This window comes from Cryptomeria japonica, chromosome 1 (genome assembly GCF_030272615.1).
Source record: "Cryptomeria japonica chromosome 1, Sugi_1.0, whole genome shotgun sequence".
NCBI lineage: Eukaryota > Viridiplantae > Streptophyta > Pinopsida > Cupressales > Cupressaceae > Cryptomeria > Cryptomeria japonica.
In genome coordinates this window covers 131995103-132014016 of record NC_081405.1, presented here as the reverse complement: position 1 = coordinate 132014016, position 18914 = coordinate 131995103, and the positions used below count along the sequence as shown (strand labels likewise).

The following is an 18914-nucleotide window of genomic DNA, read 5'->3' as shown; positions in this document are numbered from 1 at the left end:
GTTCTCCCTGCTTTGTATGGCCTAGTTCTGTACTAATACAATCTTCCCTTTGTCATCTTCTTCCAAACCCTTGCTTATAGTGCATACTTGCTTGAGATGGTGAAACAACTTGATCAAAGTGCTTTACAAGGGGTTAGCGTGACATACTTTACTGAGTTTACCATATCCTTAACCCCTTTTATTTTAGCATTTGTGTGCTTTTTTATATTTATCCTTTGTTTTATTTTTCCAATCAACCCGTTATCTTTTATTTTTGTAAGCTCCTTCGCATTTTTACCACACAATTTAACTTTTTCATAAAAAATATTGTTCTCATTCTTTTAATTTTTAATTTTTGAACCTTTAACACTAAAAATTTATTTTCCTTTAAATTTCTTGAAATGTGAACCACTTTTTCTTACCTCCACCTCTTTGCTTTTTATTTTCCTTGTACTTTTTCCTTTAAATTTTTTAATTTTCAAGACACCGTAATGATTTTTTCTTCTTGATTTGCTTTCCTCTTTGTCTGCCCTATGCCTTTTTGTCCTTGTGTCACCTTCATTAGCTGTTTGTCTCTTAATCCCTCTGATATCATATCGAGGTCTCATTTTGATCTCGGAGTCATATCACCACCAACAGGTGAACGTGGTACACTTATAACAGACCTACTCACAACATGCGCCCATGTATTCTAAGTCAAAAACTTTGTCTAATAAGGTTGCGGGCCCAATACCATTGTAGCGCTCGTTGATGTATCGACCTCCATACTGTTGGTACCACCTCACTTCTTCTCCATTGATTTGTGGTGGCCCTGTTGGGTTGGGGATCACTTGCCATAGCGAGTTGGATGCAGTTTCCATATCACCAGAATGCATTTTTGCGATAAAGCAATCCTCTGCCTTGATTACCACCTTTAAATGTGGCCCCGAGTGTCTCTCCATATTCTGGGAGACCAATTTCTTCTTGAAGGCTATTGTACCACTAGAAGACTGGAAAATCCAGTAGCATTTTATTATTTCTCTTAGTTTATTTGGACATGATAATGTAATCCTTATTTGCCCAAATAGCACTGCTCCTCAGTGATAAATTGTCCATCAGCCACCTTGTTTGTCAAAATTGGGCCTCAAAGATCATCAATAGAAGAAGGCTTTGAATCCCAACTAGCTACGACAATTGCATAAATCATTGCTTGCTAATAAAGGGACTTAAAACACCAAAAAACAAATCAGAGTGAAAAACCAAATTGACTCAGCAAAACTATGAATGTAATAATTAAAAAATTACAATATAAATTAGACATAAAAATGTCAAAATGTTACCTTGCTGCATTGAATGGAATGCTGCAAAAATACCAAGATTACCTATTGGTTTCCTTGCTGGTATGTGGTTGTCTTTGTTCCAAGTCCCAACTCATGCCATTATTGGTGGTTGGGAATCAGTAATAGTGTGGAATAAACCAACTTCTGAAATTGCAATCACACAATGTACTTGCACTTCCACTTTCAAATATTGTAGTATTGGAAGACAATGTTTGGAAGTTGCACCTATTTGTTGGTTTTGTCTTAATCTCAGTTCCCTCTTTTTTAAGGTCTCCAATTGTGTTACCTCTCTCAAAACCTTAGGCTAAACATTTGAGCGTAAGGAAACATCATGTCTAGATTTATAGGCAAGATGATATTTGACACTCTTAATCTCTAGAAACTCCACACCACAATATTTGTAATGTTAACATTTGACCTTTTTTGTGGTTGATGCGCCACGCCTCCAAGTAGGGTCTTTCCTTTGTGGTTTGGACATATTAAGAATTGAAAACACTACACTATGGCAAGAAAAGAAGGGCTAATTAAAAAATGGAAACAACAAAGTTAAAAAAAAATGCAACAAAAACTTGAAGAGCTGAATAAGAATGATAAAAACATGATTGCAAGGTAGAATAGTTAAACCTATTTCAGGATTTTAACTTGAACATTTTCTTTCACCTTTTTAGGTTCTAAATTTTACAATATACACAACTAAAGTTTTGAAAATGATTAGCCATAAAACGTAAAGAAAGAATGAGACAAAAATTGAAGATCTGTAGATTTTCAACTTACCTTGATTTGATGCTTGAACTTTGAAGCTGGAAATGTATACCTAAAATTCAAGGCTCTATATCAGCTCCTCCTTTGCACAAATCCACTGTGAATCAAACCCTATCAGCTCCTTGCACAAGAATGTTCTGCTCCTTTGAAGATAAAAAATGAAATCCAAGTAAAGCAAAAACAGTTTGAAAGAAAATGTGCAACTGAAAATGGTAAGTAGTGTAAATAAAATGTCTTTTAATGTCTTTAAGGGCCTATTAGGTTTCCATTTGAATTGTGTTTTTCTTATTGAACTGAATTTTGTTTATTTTTAAATCTTTATTAAGTGCAAGCACTGGCCTTGTGTCTAATGACCCTTTTTTAGTCTGTTCCAACATTCTTGGAAAGTTCCAAGATTCTTGGAGAGCGCCAACTTTATCATAAAGGAGTTCTAACAGTGCCAATGAGTTTAGGAGATCAAGATAAGTCTATCGATACTTTCCAAATGCAGTTTTGACATTGTGGGAGCTCTCCACACTTCTTGGAGAAGTTTTCTATTTTTAGAAAGCACCAATTTAAATAATGTTTGTTTTTGACTAAGCACAATTAAATTCATAGCAGAAATATTAATCATAAAACATGTTAAGTATTTTTTGAAGTCTCAATTATAGGAGAGCAAAGATAGGGTAACTCAAAAGGGTGCCCTAGAGATCCTCTACCCTAGACCCAAGAGTGGATATACCATCCCTCTTGGCCTCATGTAGCCCATGCCATCCATATGAGGTGGAGTACCTAGTGAGGTGTCCTATAACCGTTCCCGTCAATCTTGCCACTTCTATCCTACTTCCATGATTCAACATTCTTAATGCATTCATTTACCATGATAGAGAGCATGAGGGGGATCTACAATAAGGTGCCCAGAAAGTCCATCCTTCCCAGGCCCAAAGGCAGTACCCTTTGTACCCCTTTGGCCTCATGAGACTCCCTGGTCATATATTATGTGGTGGCATACCTGGAAAGTGACTGCAACACCATTCCCCCACTTGTAATTCTCTCTTCCTCTATCATGGCTGGAAACACTCTGAACATACGAAGATATACATTTTACATGAAATAAATTAACTGCAGAGTATCACTAATCAGATTTATATTTATTATGACATATATGAGCAATCATATCAGCAGTATATGGTTAATCATGAATCTGCAGAAATAGATAAATAAATATCGTTACAGCACTTATTATGTTTGCACAGAAAATTTATACCAAACTGCAATAACCAGACGGACTGCTGAATATTGATATCTAATGAAATGTCAGTTCTGAATCCTTCGATGGTTATTGAATTCTCTTCCTTGATTGATGGATTGTTGTTGAATGATTGATATTTGAATGAGTGATTGATCAATTTAATGAATTCCTTAGATTGTATGATTTGAGGTATTGGTGAGTGATAATGTAATGACACGCTGGTTTGATATATTGGAGAGTGGTGATTGAATGAATGCTGATCTGATAGAGTGATTTGTTGATTGATTATTTTCTTGATTGGAATGATGATCGATAAGTGAATCCTTGAATGATTTGGAATAATCTATTTTATACTTCACTAGTGAAAGGGTCACCACCTTCTATAAGACTTGAGTCACCACCCTTCATTGCTACCTTTCAGAATAATATATCATTCCCCAAGTTGATCCCCCTTGGATGTCCTCCTCAAATGAAACCTTCTACCCTTTATAACTTCCATTGTGAGAGTCTCACACCTCTTCATCATGTCTGCCCTTTGCAAGGGTCACAACCTTTCATAATTATCACTCTTCAAAAGAGTCACAACCTTTCATAATTATCACCCTTCGAAAGAGTCATAACCCTTCATCATTTCTGCCCTTTGAGAGGGTCACAACCCTTCATTATTTCTGCCCTTTGAGAGAGTCATTTCCTCATTTCCTTCCCATTCCTTCTTCCATTTATCTTTCCTTAAATCCTATGCTCCACTCTTTTTATTGCCCTTCCTCCTTGTCCTTTTCTCAAATGAATTCTTCAAAACTATTTAATAGTGAATAGCTTCTTACACAAATTTCTCAAAAAAGTACAAAAATCTCCTAATTCATATTTATTTATATTTTAATTTTATTATTCTTTATTATTAAATCCTATTTCAGAAAAGGGACATTACAGTTGCCTTAAAAGTTCTTATAAAAGGAGTTTTTGGAAAGAGCATCTATTGTTGACATTTGATTTTACAAATCCCAGTTTGAAGAGATTGAACTTGGTTCATTCTTCAACCGAAGGATGAAAACCCTTTTGGCCATCAGTTTCGTGGACAAAAATTCACCTAGCTAATTGAGTGGATTCATAGAGAGTTCACCGTTGTGTTGATTGTTTGTGCCATTTGATTTTGCAGTGTTTTGGGTTTTGAGATTTTATTCCTATATTTTTCCAGGTTTGCAGGAAAAAATAAACTTGTTGGAATGTTATTTTGTGAGATGGATATTTCAATTATGTTCTTATCATGCTAGTCATTGCCTCTAGTTTGAGTTTTCAGCACCTATAATACTAGCAGCCCAACTATGGGTAATCTCTGGTGATTTATATGTGTGTCATTGTCATTTTGGAAAGGTTTTAAAGTGTTGAGACCATAATTGAAAAAATCGGACTTGGGAAAAACGTGGCAAGGCCCGAAAATGCGATGGCAAAAAAATCAGCAACTTAAAAAAAATTTAAATTTTATTAGAAACACAGTTTTTTTGCAAAATTCAATGAGGATCCCATGAGTCAATAAATGAGTACATAAAAGAAACAAGCGAAGTCTAGTTGTATTGTACCAGGGATTTTGGAGGACAAAACTACATTCTTCAAAGTGTTGTTTAGAATCCATAATAAAGTGTTGTTTAGAATCCATAATACTAATTAAATACTTCAGCAATTCCAGTATCCATGGCGGAGGAGATGCATCCAATGAGTCAATAAATGAGTACATAAAAGAAACAAGCGGAGTCTAGTTGTATTGTACCAGGGATTTTGGAGGACAAAACTGCATTCTTCAAATCGTTGTTTAGAATCCATAATACTAATTAAATACTTAAGCAATTCCAGTATCCATGGTGGGGTTACACTCAAACCAGCATCATTTGTAGACTTTGTTAGCTTCCATTGAGGTCAGAAATTATGTTTCAGTATTGCATCTATCTCCGATTTTATATTAACATTAACTGGAATTTTTTGTAAGTTTATCAGCTCGCCTCTTGAAGTTGTCAATTGTTTGACAATATGTCCCAATGAAATTCAATGCATGACAAGTTGTTTGTGAAATTGCCCATTATTATTATTTATAGTGCAGCTGTTCTTGATCTTTAATTCAGAAATATTGAATACTACAATGTTCCTTAAACTGTTTGATGAAATGTCTATGTGCTTAAGATGAAGAATTTGCAAGTTTGTTCAATTTTTTTGGGTAGGGGCATTACAGTGGTATTAAAGCATGCATGATTATTTATGACAATTGCAAAAATTTAGAAAATATTTCATTCGCAATGTTATGCTATGGACTCTTTAAGTCTTGCTTCAGGATTAAGAAGTCTCTATAGACCCACAAATCTATTGAGAACCATGAGTATAGGCACAAGACTCGTTGGATCTGCAAATCGAAACCACAACCTAACTATGGTCTCCTTGTAACTAGACTTATGAATCCAAGTGAGGACCCTGCATGTTCTAATACTAGACATCTTCCCAAGGGTATAATATATGATTGGTAATTCAATGGGCTTGATAAGATGGGTTTTATTACAGAATTATCTTTGGTTTTAAGATAAAATGCTGCTCATGAGGCAACTCAAAAAAATAATTTCCCCCAACACAAAAGTTCTCTTTGAAGTTACCAAATTAAAATAGTTAATTTTAGAATGCCTTTGGAATTAGAATTGAAGTTTCAGTTACAAATAAATTTGGAAGTCTGTCCGTTGTGCCTTCGAATAAAGTTTCATGCGCCTAGTTTGGCTCTAGTTTTAGGGAAATAAATGGCAGAGCTTTTATCTTTGATATATCTTAAAAATTTCAAATGACATTCATTTTACATGCAATCATATATATGGAAGTGTAAGACAATTTAAATCAATGAAATTCTATGTTGCATGAAAGCAAAGGCATTAATTTTTCTTTTTAAAGCACAAGTAGTGTTACATGGGTATGCTGGTGAAAGATGCTGCTTATGGAATTCATGCCCCATCATATATGGTTTCCAATTCCACTTTAAATGATGTCTTCATATGCAAAAAAATAAATCAAGCTGATGAGTGGTGGTTATGAGATATGCAGTTTGAATGTAAGTGAATTAAGTGTAGCTTGCTCAGATTTTCCATTCAAAGTCAAAATTACAACCCCATTTTAGGTGTGGTAAAGATGAAGCTGCTGAGATGCAATGTATTTGGGAAACAAGAATTGCTGTCAGCCTGTGCAAATATGGACGGTTGATATGCTTTTAAACATCTAAATGGTCCCCCTTCTACATTTCACAGGCTGTTTGGTAGTCAATGATATTTGGAGGGGATGCCTTTTTATCTAACGAACACATGTTTGCAGCTCTCATAATGAAGGGTGCCAAGCATATGATACTTATGAGGGATAAAATAGGTGTTATTCAATAATATCCTTTGTGAATGTTTGTATTCTGCAGTCAAAAGAAATGGCAAACATACCTGAGTGGTATTAGTTTCTAATTTTCCAAGTAGTTTTAGTGTTTTGCTCAATCTTTTGTTGGAACCTAAAAGAGGTCCACTGAATTTGAGTCTCTATAATTTTCTTTCAATTGTTTGTTCTTGATATCTTGATTGATTGTTTCCATCCTAATTTATTTAAAATATATTGTTAACTCATATTGTACGTATGGTAATTTTATGTTTGTTTTAACTTTCATTTTGTCTAATACAGTTAACTCTATGTTTCTTGCAAATAAAATTGCAATTCTTTTGTATAGTATGTTATGAAAATAAGATGTCTTATTCAATGATTAAAATTTCTAGGTGTTCGAAGATTTTGAAGTAAAGAATTCAATATTAAAAGATAATGCATGCTAAGGATCTTTCCATTTCTTTAAATTTAAATTAAATCAATTTCTTTTCTTATTACAGCCTGTTCATAAGTGGATGGTTCGTCACATCTATTTCCCTTGTTTACGCCGAGGAGTGTCAAAGGTTAGTTAGTAGTTTGTGTGAGTTACCTCATAATGGCTTGTCATTTGTTGGTGACATCTCAAATTATTGTATGAGCTTTTGGATACTTTGTACTATTTATTCTCTTTGAATTCAGAAGGTTATATTCTTCTTTGAATGTGTCCTGAGAAAATTTGTTTTTGATTTGTAGAGTAATATAGATCGTGTGAGGTTTTTTCTATCTATAACCATTATTGATTTTTTTGAAAACACACAGTTCCTTTGATTTAATATCAATTCTAAAATGTTTTCATGATTTCATGAGTGCAGAAGGCTTCCATCATCATTTCCTTTTTAATTTCAGCTGTGTTTCATGAGGTATGTTAAGCATTTTTTAGTTGCATTATTTCCAGCTCTATGCAAGGCAATTTAGAGATATGGTACTGGCACTCCATTAAATAAAACCTAAGTTTATCCTAGCAGAAATAAAATGCTGCAGTTGCACACTTGCATATATTTCAAGGACTGATATATCTTAGTGTATTGCAGCTCAACTTTCAAGTCTTTAAATGAATACTATGTGCTGTTTACTATGTCTTTTTTTGTCCATATTGTTAATTCACATCACCTAAGATTTTGGTTGTGAAGCTAATTACATGGAGAAATGACAAAAAATATTATTCTCTATTTGCTGTTTTTTATACAGACATCAATTATAATTAATCCTTCTATACTGTAATACCGTTAATTGTCTTATACTTTTTAGCCACTGTTATAGATGACCCTGGTAATGCTATATCTGTATGCAGTAGAAATGTTTTATATATAACATGTGTAGTTGAATACAACCCTATAAATCATTGCATTTTCTTTTCATTTTTAGTTCGTGCAAATCATGAACAACTAATAACATGGTGATTGCTTTCTTGTGGTTGATAGCTGTGCATTGCAGTGCCTTGTCACATGTTTAGGGCCTGGGCATTCATGGGAATCATGTGTCAGGTAACGTTTCTGCATCACGATTATTTTGTCTTCCATCTTAAATGGTTATTTCTTTACTGAAACTTGTATATTTATTTGTTGCTTTCCAAAGATTCACCACCTGTCATACCTGATGGTTCAATAACCAGGAAAAGACCAATATCATTCAAAAAGTTTATGCACAAGCCCAAAACTAACCAGGAAACCTGAAATCATAGCAATTGCAATGTCTATAGGAACAAGAACATCTTGAATATGAAAGTGCATGGCTATAGAATGCCATGTAAAACGCTATTTTCATACATCATAACATGGTTTATATGAGTATGTAGAGTTGGATTATATCACATGTAGAGTTGATTTAAGAGAGAATAGCTATGTTTCATGCTAGGGACTGGGATGGCAGAGGATTCTGGGACACATTTTGGGGACATCAGTCCAAGGGGCCTATTTTTGGGGAACGGCAGGGGATGACAGAAGACACACACACACACACAATTGTATTGAATTATATCCATTTTCTTTATGCAACGCTTGTTGCAATATTGTTTGGGAACATATTGATATTATTCATGGTTTTGAGCTAAAAAAATTATATTACCTACATTTTCTGCAACCAGTAATACGTTTTGGTGGTTGTGATTAATCAATGCCAAAACATTGTAAAATCTTTTTTATTGAAAAAAGTTTAATGATGGGCAACAAGATGTATGACTATGGCTGGGACAGTCAAAAGGACATTCGACTTCACCAACCAGACAAGGGATGTCAAGCCCCATGGATTTCATTCTATGGATGCATCCCTACTTTTCTCATGGATCTCAATCATAAACTTGTAAATGATTCACTGTATTTTTGTGTAATGCAGGGAGGTGCCTCCAACCCCTACCCCCTTTAGCCCCCAACCCATGCCCCATCCCCCTTGGCATCCTTGGGACTATATGCACCAAAATTGTACACATGGATACATTCACTTTGATCAGATGACTTGGCATTTATTACTACTAACATGGCTAAAGTTGGTGAAATGCCAATCGTAGCGGACCAGTAATTGTGTTATTCGTTTGATTTTATTCTTGTTTTGCTCATCATAGTAACAGGTGGATGATAGGCAGCGGAGGTGTTGTTTGGACAAGACAGATAGTTCTAGGAATTCAGTTGATGGTTGTGTTTGCTAGTGGGTGATTTTCTAAGATGGCAAGCTATTCGAGAAGGGCAGGGAGAATTAGTAGAGCTTATTTAAATATTTTGATTCATTGAGTTCTATATTCCATGAGGATCCTTCCTCAGAGAATTTCTACATGTTCCTGCATTAGGGACATTTTAGGGATATGGGGACAAGAATAAAATGTCCTTGGCCTGTCACCTAAAAATAAATAATTTTTTTATGCTAAAAACCTCATAGGGGATGCAAAGAACTAACAAGGGATAACTAGTTTTCCCCAAGATGATTGAGGTATGCCTAGATGCTCGCCAATTGAAATTGCAGTTAATATTTTCACATTTTTAATACATATGAACTTTATGTTTCAACATGAATAAAAATAATAAACCATAAGTTTCACCTGCAACTAAAGCACAGACAAGTCTATTGCTGTTGTGTGTGTATCATTAAAGTGGTAGTAAATGTTATTGAAGCTTGAAAGTCACAGACCTGCAAAGATGTAGTTGGAAAATGGGAGTTTGTAAATGCAGAGTTGCAGTAGCTCCAAAAAAATTCAAACACAGCCCTAAAATCCATTCACAGCAGTCTCAAATCATACACAGCCCTAAAATCCATTCACAGCAGTCTCAAATCATGCCCTAGCCTTCACTCGAGCTATTCCTTAGATAGTTCACTGACAAAATGAGGAAAAATGATTTTTTGTCTCACATTTTTGCACTTTAATTGTATCCAAGTTTTCTAAACAACATAATATTTATGGCAAGTTTTGTGTGATTTTTAGGGCAAAAACTGTGGTAACTTTTTGATAAAACTTGAGGCCGATTTTTGTTGGAGATTACTCGTTTGGTCAAGAAGTACTCACAAATTTTTTTCAACTATGATGGAAAGAAAGATGAACAATGAGCTTTTATATTTAGAATAGAAAGCAATGCACAGACAATAAAGAAAATCTAATATTTCTAACCTTCCTATTTTAGCAATTTTTAAATTAATCAAATTAAGTCTACACTACAGAAGACGAGCTTTCACAAGCAATTTCTAAACTCTCGAAATAAAGGAGTCTGAATCTAATCAACTGAAACTTTTACACTTGAAGTTGGTTGTGCTTTAAATACAGAGTAAGATTGACTGTAGGCAATTGAATCCTTAGAACACCAAAATCCAGTCAATAGTTTCTTCCTTCTATGATGTAGTGGGTCAACCTCTAGAGCAAGGGAAGGAATTTATAAACTAGAATAGGGATGCAAGGATGGGGTTGATAATGGATAAATGTTAGCTGAACAGAGGCTGCAATAAAGATTGGTAAAAAATAAATGATGCTTCCTAATGGACTATCTTTCTGGCTCTCAAAGTTTGGAACTATGAAACAACCAAAATGGTTTATTTGTAGAAATATTGATTATCTTGAGTAAAAAACATGATTGGTGGATTTAAGTTTGTCACAACTAAGCTAAAAAGTGAAGGGAACTTCCTATTTGTTGCATTCAATAGCATGTTTGAATACACATCACAAGTTTGGTGAGGTGAACACATAATTTGTCACTTAGGTCAAGCAGTGAACTTGAAACTAAGGGCAGAAAAACATAGTTTTTAGGCCAAATGAACATATTAATACTTAGCAGATAACAAATTGCAAGCAAAAAGAACACATGGGGAGTACTAGAACATTCACAAATGGCATCTCAGCTTGGAAACATCAGACAAATCTCACAATTTTATATTTTATGCTTTGTAGGTTTATTATATGGAATTTTTTATCACATTCATTTTTGGGCACTTATAGGGATATGGAATGCACGTCCCTAGTTTTCCCATAAATATTAGTTGAAAACTTGTAAATGATGCATGATACTCCTATGTAACATGGGGACATGCTCCCCTACCCCTCCAACCTATGTTTCCGTCCCCTTCGAAATCCCTCAAAGGGTATGGATGGGAGACATGCGTCGATTGTTCCAAGGATGTCGAGCAAGATGAGTGTTGGTGTAATATTATATTCCACTTAGGATAGTCTATGTATTTAGTGTACTATTGCACCTTTTTATCAAGTCTGCTTAGGATAATAGGATATTTTTTGATTTCCCCTCACCTAAGTAGCTAATAATGCCACGTGTCACCCTTGATTTGAGATCATAAAATGCCACCACTGCCTCATCAATTCTTGATTGATGGCAAGTAGGTGCCATCTTTGTCTATCTTGATTAACTCACCTAATCGAGAGTTAATTCATGACAAGTTAGACATATGTCATCATAACTCACTCATTCAACATGTAATATATTTTCACACACACACACACACACAGTATTTGTTTTGTTGCTCAATCAATATAGAATAACATTATTTTTCTTACTAACTCTTTGGCTAATTAATAGACATTAGGTCTTAGGTTTTATTTTGTTTATCACAAAATCTAACATGGTAGTAGAGCCATGATGTCCTAGGATTAGTTCACATTTTTTAATTTTTAAGAGCACTTGGATTTCAGTTTCTGACATATTTGGTGAATGCTGGAGTTATTTTAAGTTCACAATTATTTCTAGAACAATCAAATTAGCTAGGATTAGCATCTAGTTCATTCGTATGTAACAGGTGGAAGCTTGTTAATAGGGTAAATGTAATGACCCTTTCTAATATTTTTTTAAAATCTGAATTTTATTTATTTTCTCTCTAAGCAATACCAAGGTAATATTGTAATACTAACTTGCAAAATGTAAATAATAATATGAATGATCAAAACTTCTTACATAACAACTGATATTAATATTGCAATAGACAATTGACCTACAAAACAACAAACTAATATTTACTAAATACTGATGTAAATAGTTTCATAAAGCCAACCCTTATATGTTTGTAATTCAAAATTACATAGATAAACAAGAAGCAGAAGTTCCAACTCACTGGACTGTAGTACTAGTAGCAATGATTGGGGCAGAATAGACAGGTAGGAACAAACAATAATTGATGATAATAAATTGTTTTCATAAATATAAAAATTGTTGTTATAAATATTTAGAATGATAGGGTACTGTAGCTATACTATAGCAACCCTAGAAAACTAAATCTGGAAATAAATTGTGAACTTTCGGCACAAACGCAATTACTAAATGAAATTGCCTCAAAAAGACAAGGGTTTTCATCCTCCAATCCAAATTTGAACCTGAATTTTTGGTTCTGGTATGGGGTTCTAGTGGTGTGGGTACAACGAACTTATTTTCTTGGGTACATAAAATATATATATATATTGAATCTTTGATAGTATGATACTTCATCATATATCAATGGTGTTGATAAAAAAAATGTCAATTGATAGTTCAAATTTCAATATTATCTCATATATCATTTTTGTCTAGAACGATTCAAGTGAAAATCATTACAATTCCAACATTTGAAAATAATACAATAAAAATTTGTACCTTGGTTTTTAATATTTGCCCCCTTGGCACTTTGCGATCATTCTCCTTCAAAAAAAAATCAGCTATCTTTCAAAATAGAAAAGTGGTATAATAATAATGAGTTTGTGTGAAATATGCTTGTGTTTGTCAAACAACAAACATGAGGGGTGTATTTTAGGATTTTGATTTTTATGTTTTAATGTTAAAAAAAATCTTTTTAAATTCATTTTTTGACATTCTAAAGTTTTTTCACTTGCGGGAGTGCCCAAGAGCAAACAAGGAGTGCCCTTGTCACCTAGGGTTACCTATGACATACCCACAAAGAACTTGAGGCAGCAAGGGTGCTCCTTGTTTGCTCTCAAGTTGCTCCATTTTACAAAAAGTCACAAAGAATGATTACCAAGATATTTGATATTAAACAATGAGCAAAAATCTCCTCAAATAACAAAACGCTTTATCCAAATAGGATAAGAGCGACAGTAAACAAAATAAGGCTTACAATTAATAAAGTGAGAATAAATTATATTCCTAAAGTCTATCCTAAAGACTAAATTGAACATTATGTACTAAATATTACAATAATACTTTAATACCCTCCCTCAATGGTAAACTACGGATTACATCATGATTATCTTGAAATTATACAAACTTGTCAAGACTCAATGACTCGGTAGGAATGTTTGTAGTTCGATACTCAAAAGGACAATACTGTAACACCATCAATCCATCTTCTACAAATTGTCTAATGAAATAACAATGAAGTTACACATGTTTGGTACACTCATGGAAGACAAAAGGACAACACTACAACATCATCCATCCATTTTCTACAAGTTTCCTAATGAAATGACAACAAAGTTCCACATGTTTGGTACACTCGTGGAAGACCAGATTCTTGGCAAGCTTTAGCACCCCTTGATTGTCACAACAAAGGTGAAGAACTTGCTTGAGACATCATCATGTCTGAAAGCATCCTTGTAAACCATAGACTTTTGTCGAGGAAAGAGCTACTACCTACTGCTTCTTGCTGGTCCATTTGACTACACTCGTGCCATGGATGTCTAGAAGTGGATTGTTTGTTATCAACAAAACTTGCCCAATCTATATCTATGAACGCAACCAGCCTAGGATCTTTGCTTTTACTTTATAGACTATCAAAGTCAAGCATCACTTTCACATATCTGGAAATGAAACTCATTGCATAGCTTAAATCAGCCCTAGTGGCTGTAAGATAAGGTTGCCACTAATTGCTTGAATGCTGACTCATTTATGCCTCTGAGTTTGTTTTGGCTGAAAGCTTCAACCCTTTCTCCATAGGCATAGATGAGACTTTGCAACCTGTCATTCTAAACTTGTCAAGCAAACTCCTAGCTTATTTAGATTGAGAAATAAAAATACGCCACTTGTTTGTCAAACTTCCACAGCTATGTAGTAATGTAGGATTCCTAAACCAGTCATGTCAAAAGCTTTACTCAAATTACAAATGATATGTTCAATCAAATGCACCTTACTAGAATGTTCTCATTGCCTTCTTTTGACGTACATATTTGGATCCGAAGAACTCTTCTTGAATCCTTGTTGTAATGTCCCCATTTTGCGAGCATCAGAGTTTGTAAGAATTAGCCTATCATTTGACCCTCGTAGGCTAACAATTATTGATAGAGGGCCTCGTGTGGCAGTTATTTGGTGATTAGAGACATTACTCTTCAGTTGGATTCAAGTTTTGGCCTTTGCACAGGTTTTTTGACTCAGATTGGCACACTTACTATTTATAGTAAGTTACTATTTTGGGAGAGTCAGGGTTCCTATTAATAGAAAGACACCTGAGCAGAGCTTATTGGCAATGTCGACCTTGATTGGGCCTTTGCAGCTATTTCTAGACTCAGTTCCACATACTTACTATTTATAGTAAGTCACTATTCAGGGTTTCTATTTTTAGACAGGCATCCAATCACATGGAGAACAGGGAGAGTCGACTCCTGGCTCAGACGGCTTAGCAATCAGACAAGTACATCAAGAGATATTAAAGTTTAAGTGACTTAAGTGATTTATTTAATATTTTAATATTATTATAAAGTTCTAAAGTAACTTTATAATAATAAAGTCACTTTAATATAATAAAGTGCGTTAAGTGAATAATTTAATGTGGGAATAAATCTTGTATCCCACATTGGCCAGGAAGGTGTTTGAGCTCTCTTAAGGAAAGAATAAAAGGAAAGGCAAGAGTTCATTCTCGGCATCCAGTTGATGAATAGTATTTTGATTGATTTTTATTGTGGAGCCTAGGGCTTTTGCAATTTTATTCTTTGATCATAGGAAACGAAAACTTCCTATTGATAGTAATTTTGAAGGTGTGAAATAACACCTGAATTATTGCAGTTGTGGGAAAGAATACTTCAGTTCTTTCATTTTTGCAAATTGGTGAAGTTTTCTACAAGGGTTTGAAGGATATTGAGGACTATCGAGTGCAGACCTGAAGATTCATTGGCAGCCATTAGTAATCGTTCTTTTTAAAGTTTGTTCTTGCTGCTACAGTGCCCATGAACAGTGTGCATGAACAGTGCGCATGAACAATACTTGTGAACAGTGCGCGTGAACAGTACCCATGAACAGTGTGCATGAATAGTGCCGCGCTACAGTATTTGTGCTTGATTCCGATTGCAACTTTCATCTCCATCATCGAGCATCACTATTATCAGGTTCCTCTTGCAACTATTAGTAGCTAGTATTGAAATCGTAGGCATATAATTTTGCTGTTGTAAGTGATAACTTTGAATCAGTTTTGGCATTGCTGTAGTCTTTTTGTAAGCCAATTAGTCTTGGCAAATCCATAGCAGCATTGTACTTAGGAATGAATTCAATAAAGAAGATATATGTTGCATACCATTTGTTTGACGAAATGTCCTTTTAATAGCATATATGATCAGCATAATAGCTGCATGCCAGTTGTTTGTCGAAATGTCAGTTGGCTGTAGGTATGCATTCCATATCTAGTTTTCATGTATATGCATTGAAAATACCAAAAAGAACTGCACTCTCATACTAGTTCATTGTAAGAGGTATTGTCAACATCATTGGTGAACTTCCTAAATTTCTTGGCAACTTTCAAAGTGTATCAAACAATCTGAAATACAAAAATCAGAATAGAGAAAGACAGCATACAAAGTGTTTGACAATATTCCTTGAGCCAAAATCAGTCAGTTTGGGCAAGGGATATTACACTTGTTCAGCCAAATACTTGTCAATTTTGATGTTCCATGTCTTCGGTGCTCACTTCAAACCATATAGAGCTTTCTTTTGTTTGCATACCTAATACTTCTTTCTTGCAACTTGAAATCCTTGAGGTTGAGACATGTACACTTCCTCCAAGTCGCTATTGAAGAATGTAAAGTTTTTATTAAATTTATTAGTGGTAATTAGTTAGTTTTATTTTGTTTCTAATTTAGTCATCTATTCACGATTGTTTCATTTAGAAACATCGTTCTATAATTGCCTATATTTATTCTTTCATCTTCATGAATTCAATCATGGAATTACCATTTCATGGTATCAGAGCCACTTAAGATTCTTTTTGGCAATTTTTTTAAGAATAAAATTAGTGGGTAGCCTAAAAATGAATTTTTCAAAAGTTTTTAATCGATTTTTTTATAAGAAAATTGAAGGTTTTCAATCTTATTGGGATTCTTTTGCTAAAAATCAAAGGTTTGTGCAATTCGAAGTGTTTGCAAATCGAGGGTTTTTTAGTTCAAAATAGTGGGTTTTCTTTGAAAAACGTGAGTTTTTAAGGCGGAAGATCTAAGAATTGTGGCAACGTTTCTGGTAGTTTTTTTTTTCCGTGGTTGGGTCTATGTGAAGTTTATTTCTTCCCACATTGTCTATTTTTGAACAATTGCTTGGAAAAATCACGTTAGATTTTCTTCATCGCGATTGAAGATTGTGCGACCTTTGTTCACGGCCTTAGATTTCTCCCGTGCGCAACAATATTTTAGAATTTGTTCTACGCGCGAGTGTTGTTGCAGCTTGTTTTGTGTACGATCGTGGTTTTTAAATCGTGATAGGGCATTTTATTATTAGTTTGTCGCTCCACGTTTTTTTTTCCGCGTCGATTATCTATAGCATGAAGGGTTCTAAGACGTGTAGGTGTTTGCTGAAATCTTGCGATAGGAGGGCTTTGTTCGCGATGGATATTCTTCTTTTTTCTAACGATTTTACAAGAAAATCGTGAGCTGCAACACGAGTTTCGACTATTATTTCTAGCCGAGGGAGGGTTTTGAAATAGTTGCTATCTATAGTCACAATTCTCATGGTCTGGGGTTTTTGCATCCTTGCTGGATTTTTTCTTCTGCATGTGTTTTTGACTGATTTTTTATATAAAAATCAGAGGTTTTTCTTTTTTCTTTGACCAGCACCTCGAGATTTGTGCCTTAGGATCTATGTTTTGGGCTTCGTACAAGGTTTTTTGACTAATTTTCAGCCAACAAAATCACATTTAGTTGTTGCAATGTTTATCTCTTTTTTTGTGCATTGAAGAGGGATGGCGTCGTTGACCAACACCATGTTGGAAAATTATCAATGCTTCAACAGCAAAAATTACAACACGTGGAAACAGCGAATGCTCACAATATTTGAGTCTAGACCAAGTTGTTCTAGGTACAACTCCTTGTCCAGTGGTGGTAGGAAAATGCCAAGATAAGTGCAATGAGTGCAATCAGGAAGCAATTATGCTCATCAAACTGTTAGTCATCGATGACACGCTTCCACAAGTGTCGTCTGGCAAGTCAACTTTGGAGATTTGGATGCATCTGAAGGATCTCCATGAAACGTCAAACAAGAGTCAAGCATTCTTTCTAAAGAATATGTTGTTTTCCATCATGATGGACGATAATGTTTTTTGCAAGAGCATCTTACGAAGATAAAGGATATTCGTGATCAACTGGAGGCTATTGGTCGTAAGATGGAGGAAGAAGACATGGTGGTGATCACTCTCAAAAGTTCACCATGCTCATACAAACACTTCATTGAAACACTCAACATTACATCCACAAATGTTGACATGAAGTTTCCTGAACTATGCAACAAGCTTCTGCAGTAGGAAAGGTGGAAACAACAATTTGGGAGCAGCAACGAATCATCCACTACAAAACAAGCCTTCATTGCCAAAGCCAAGGACAAAGGCAAAGGCAAGTTCTTTTAGCCAAAAGGATAGAGCAAACTTGAAAGTAGTTCCAAGAAGGTTATCACATGTCACTATTGTGGTAAACTTGGCCACATGAAGAAGCAATGTAGAAAACGGTTGGTTGATGAGCAATCCAACCATGGAGAGTCTCAACAAAAGGCCCATGTTGCAGAGCATACTAAGTAGGAGGAATCTTCTTTTTACACTTTTATGGCCAAAAGACCTGCAAACCAAGTTAATTCATTTGCCTGGTACATTGATTTTGGAGCTTCTCGACATTTCACACATAGAAGAGATTGGTTCATGGAGTACACAACTTGCTCTGATTCAGTGATCTTTGGAGGAGGTGAAGAGTATACAGTAGTCGGCAAGGGCGATATTTCTCAACGTATACTATGTTCTGAGCATGGAGCTCAATCTTTTTTTTGTTAGTCAAATGATGCAACATTGCCTGAAGCTGGATGTCGTCTTCAGTGCACACAAGTGCCACATTGTTGATAAGGAGTCCAAGAAGACAATTGTTATTGGCCTTGAATATCATGGATTGTATAGGTTGATTGATATTGGCTGCAAAGAGTTCTTCCATCAACACTCTTTAGCATCAGTTGTATGGGCATCTCAACCTATCATATCTCTCTCAGTTGACTTGAGAGACTCTAGTAGAAGGCTTACTTGAGATTTTGCAATAGACACATGGTGCCTACAGAGCTTTCCAAGCAAGGAAGTGGCATCGAACTCCATTCTTCGATGGACAAGCTTGGAGAGCACCCAAGGTATTGCAACTGATTCATGCAAATGTTTGTGGACCAATGAATACATCGATCACTGGTGTTAGGTATTTTCTTATGTTTGTCAATGATTTTAGTAGAAAAATGTGGGTTTTTATTCTCAAAGCAAAATGGTGTTGTTGAGCATTGGAACTAAACGATAATAGAGATGGTTCGATATGATAGAGAAGAAGAATGTGCCTAATAAATTTTGGGTTGAAGCAGTCTATACTA

General features: G+C 34.9%; 1 protein-coding gene and 1 long non-coding RNA gene across 2 annotated transcripts in view; one reads left to right on the top strand and one right to left on the bottom strand.

Moving 5' to 3' along the window:
• Positions 1 to 18914, bottom strand: part of LOC131063051 (uncharacterized) — a 68087-nt gene that overhangs the window by 12732 nt on the left and 36441 nt on the right. The window contains exon 2 of the long non-coding RNA XR_009111010.2: positions 2073 to 2157. This is a non-coding gene — a long non-coding RNA (uncharacterized LOC131063051). The remainder of the gene's footprint in view (positions 1 to 2072; positions 2158 to 18914) is intronic.
• Positions 1 to 18914, top strand: part of LOC131063050 (diacylglycerol O-acyltransferase 1A) — a 95143-nt gene that overhangs the window by 60422 nt on the left and 15807 nt on the right. Inside the window, exons 12-14 of the mRNA XM_057996827.2 lie at positions 7173 to 7235; positions 7524 to 7571; positions 8133 to 8195. Coding sequence (XP_057852810.1) covers positions 7173 to 7235; positions 7524 to 7571; positions 8133 to 8195 — 174 coding nt within the window. The remainder of the gene's footprint in view (positions 1 to 7172; positions 7236 to 7523; positions 7572 to 8132; positions 8196 to 18914) is intronic.